The 1,218-nt window shown below is 41.1% G+C and overlaps 1 protein-coding gene across 1 annotated transcript; it reads right to left on the bottom strand.

Annotated features, from left to right (window-relative positions):
- Positions 1-455: 455 nt before the first annotated feature.
- LOC309974971 (NADH dehydrogenase [ubiquinone] 1 beta subcomplex subunit 1-like) lies at positions 456-632 on the bottom strand (the record flags this gene model as incomplete). The annotated part of the gene is made up of 1 exon (XM_082859841.1): positions 456-632. One exon carries the CDS (start codon positions 630-632, stop codon positions 456-458), a length of 177 nt encoding a protein of 58 aa, XP_082715967.1.
- Positions 633-1,218: the final 586 nt, after the last annotated feature.

The raw sequence follows: 1,218 nt of genomic DNA, 5'->3' as shown, positions 1-1,218 counted from the left end.
AGAAAAAAAAAAAAAGGAATGAATGACTGGTACACACAACAACGTGGATAAATTTCAAAATAATTATGCTGAGTGAAAGAAGCCAGACCAAAAAAAGAGTATATACTGTATGAGTCCATTTATAGAAAACTCTAGAAAGTGTAAACTAATCTATAATGACAAAACAGATCAGTAGTTTTTTGGGGGATTAGGGAGTAGAAAGGGGCACAAGGAAATTTTGGGGGGTGATTGAGATGTTCACTGTCTTGATGTGATGATGGCTTCAGGAGAATTTACATAAATCAAAAATTAGCAAATTGTACACTATAAATATGTCATTTATTATATGTCAATAAAGTGCTTAAAATCTTTAAAAATTACTATCATTACACTATATATATATTTAAGTAATGAATGTGTTTTTATTTCTCTTATATTTTAAAAATTGTGAACATTCTGTAATTCAGCAGCAACTTTTACTTCCTGGTGACTTCTTCACTGGGTCTTAATTCCCTTTTATATAACAGACTCTTGTTCCGGAAGGCAATTAGCTTTTCATCATTCTTTCTGTCTAGATAACATCCAACGACAAATCCCACAGGGACAAGTATATGTACCCAGCGGTCACACACAATCTGAAGTAAGTTCATCATGAATGCTGAAGCCTCGGAAGCAACAACGACACTACCCACAAAATATATTTTGTGGAAAGGGAGTTATGGGTCTGTCATGGCTGAGAATCCCAGTATTAGGAAAATTCAGAAGTTGGGGCAAAGTTTCTCCCACATGCCGGTTTTCAGGCCAACTCTCTGTGCAATTTATCCAAGTGGCCACTAGAGGCCAGCAGAGGTCCAGGTACAGGAAGGCAGGGGCTGCGGGGACACCAACACGTAAAAGTATTCCCTCCTCTATGCTCGCCTGGGAGCTGGGCATTAATATCCCCGATTTATGCAGTGGTAGAGCCGGGATTTGGGTTGTGGTCTCTCTGGCTCCTGATTCCACTTTGTTGGTCCCTCAACATCAAGAGCCCTCCCTGTGCTACCATATGTCCTATCTCCAGTGAGGCAGCAGCCAGAGCTCCAGGTCTGTCATCCACAGAAGTGACATGGAGTAGTTGGAGGTGGCATCAAAGAGTTGTGATTCTCAAGGTGCCTTTAGAAGGCCGCTCAGGCTCAAGGTACCCTCTGTATTGGCCTTCCACCTTGCCTGAAACCCTCCTATTATGAAACAAGGCGGACT

The sequence above is a fragment of the Leucopleurus acutus genome (assembly GCF_964270905.1).
Source record: "Leucopleurus acutus genome assembly, chromosome: 19".
NCBI lineage: Eukaryota > Metazoa > Chordata > Mammalia > Artiodactyla > Delphinidae > Leucopleurus > Leucopleurus acutus.
Note: the sequence above shows the minus strand (reverse complement) of the source record. Positions and strands in the feature narration are given on the sequence as shown.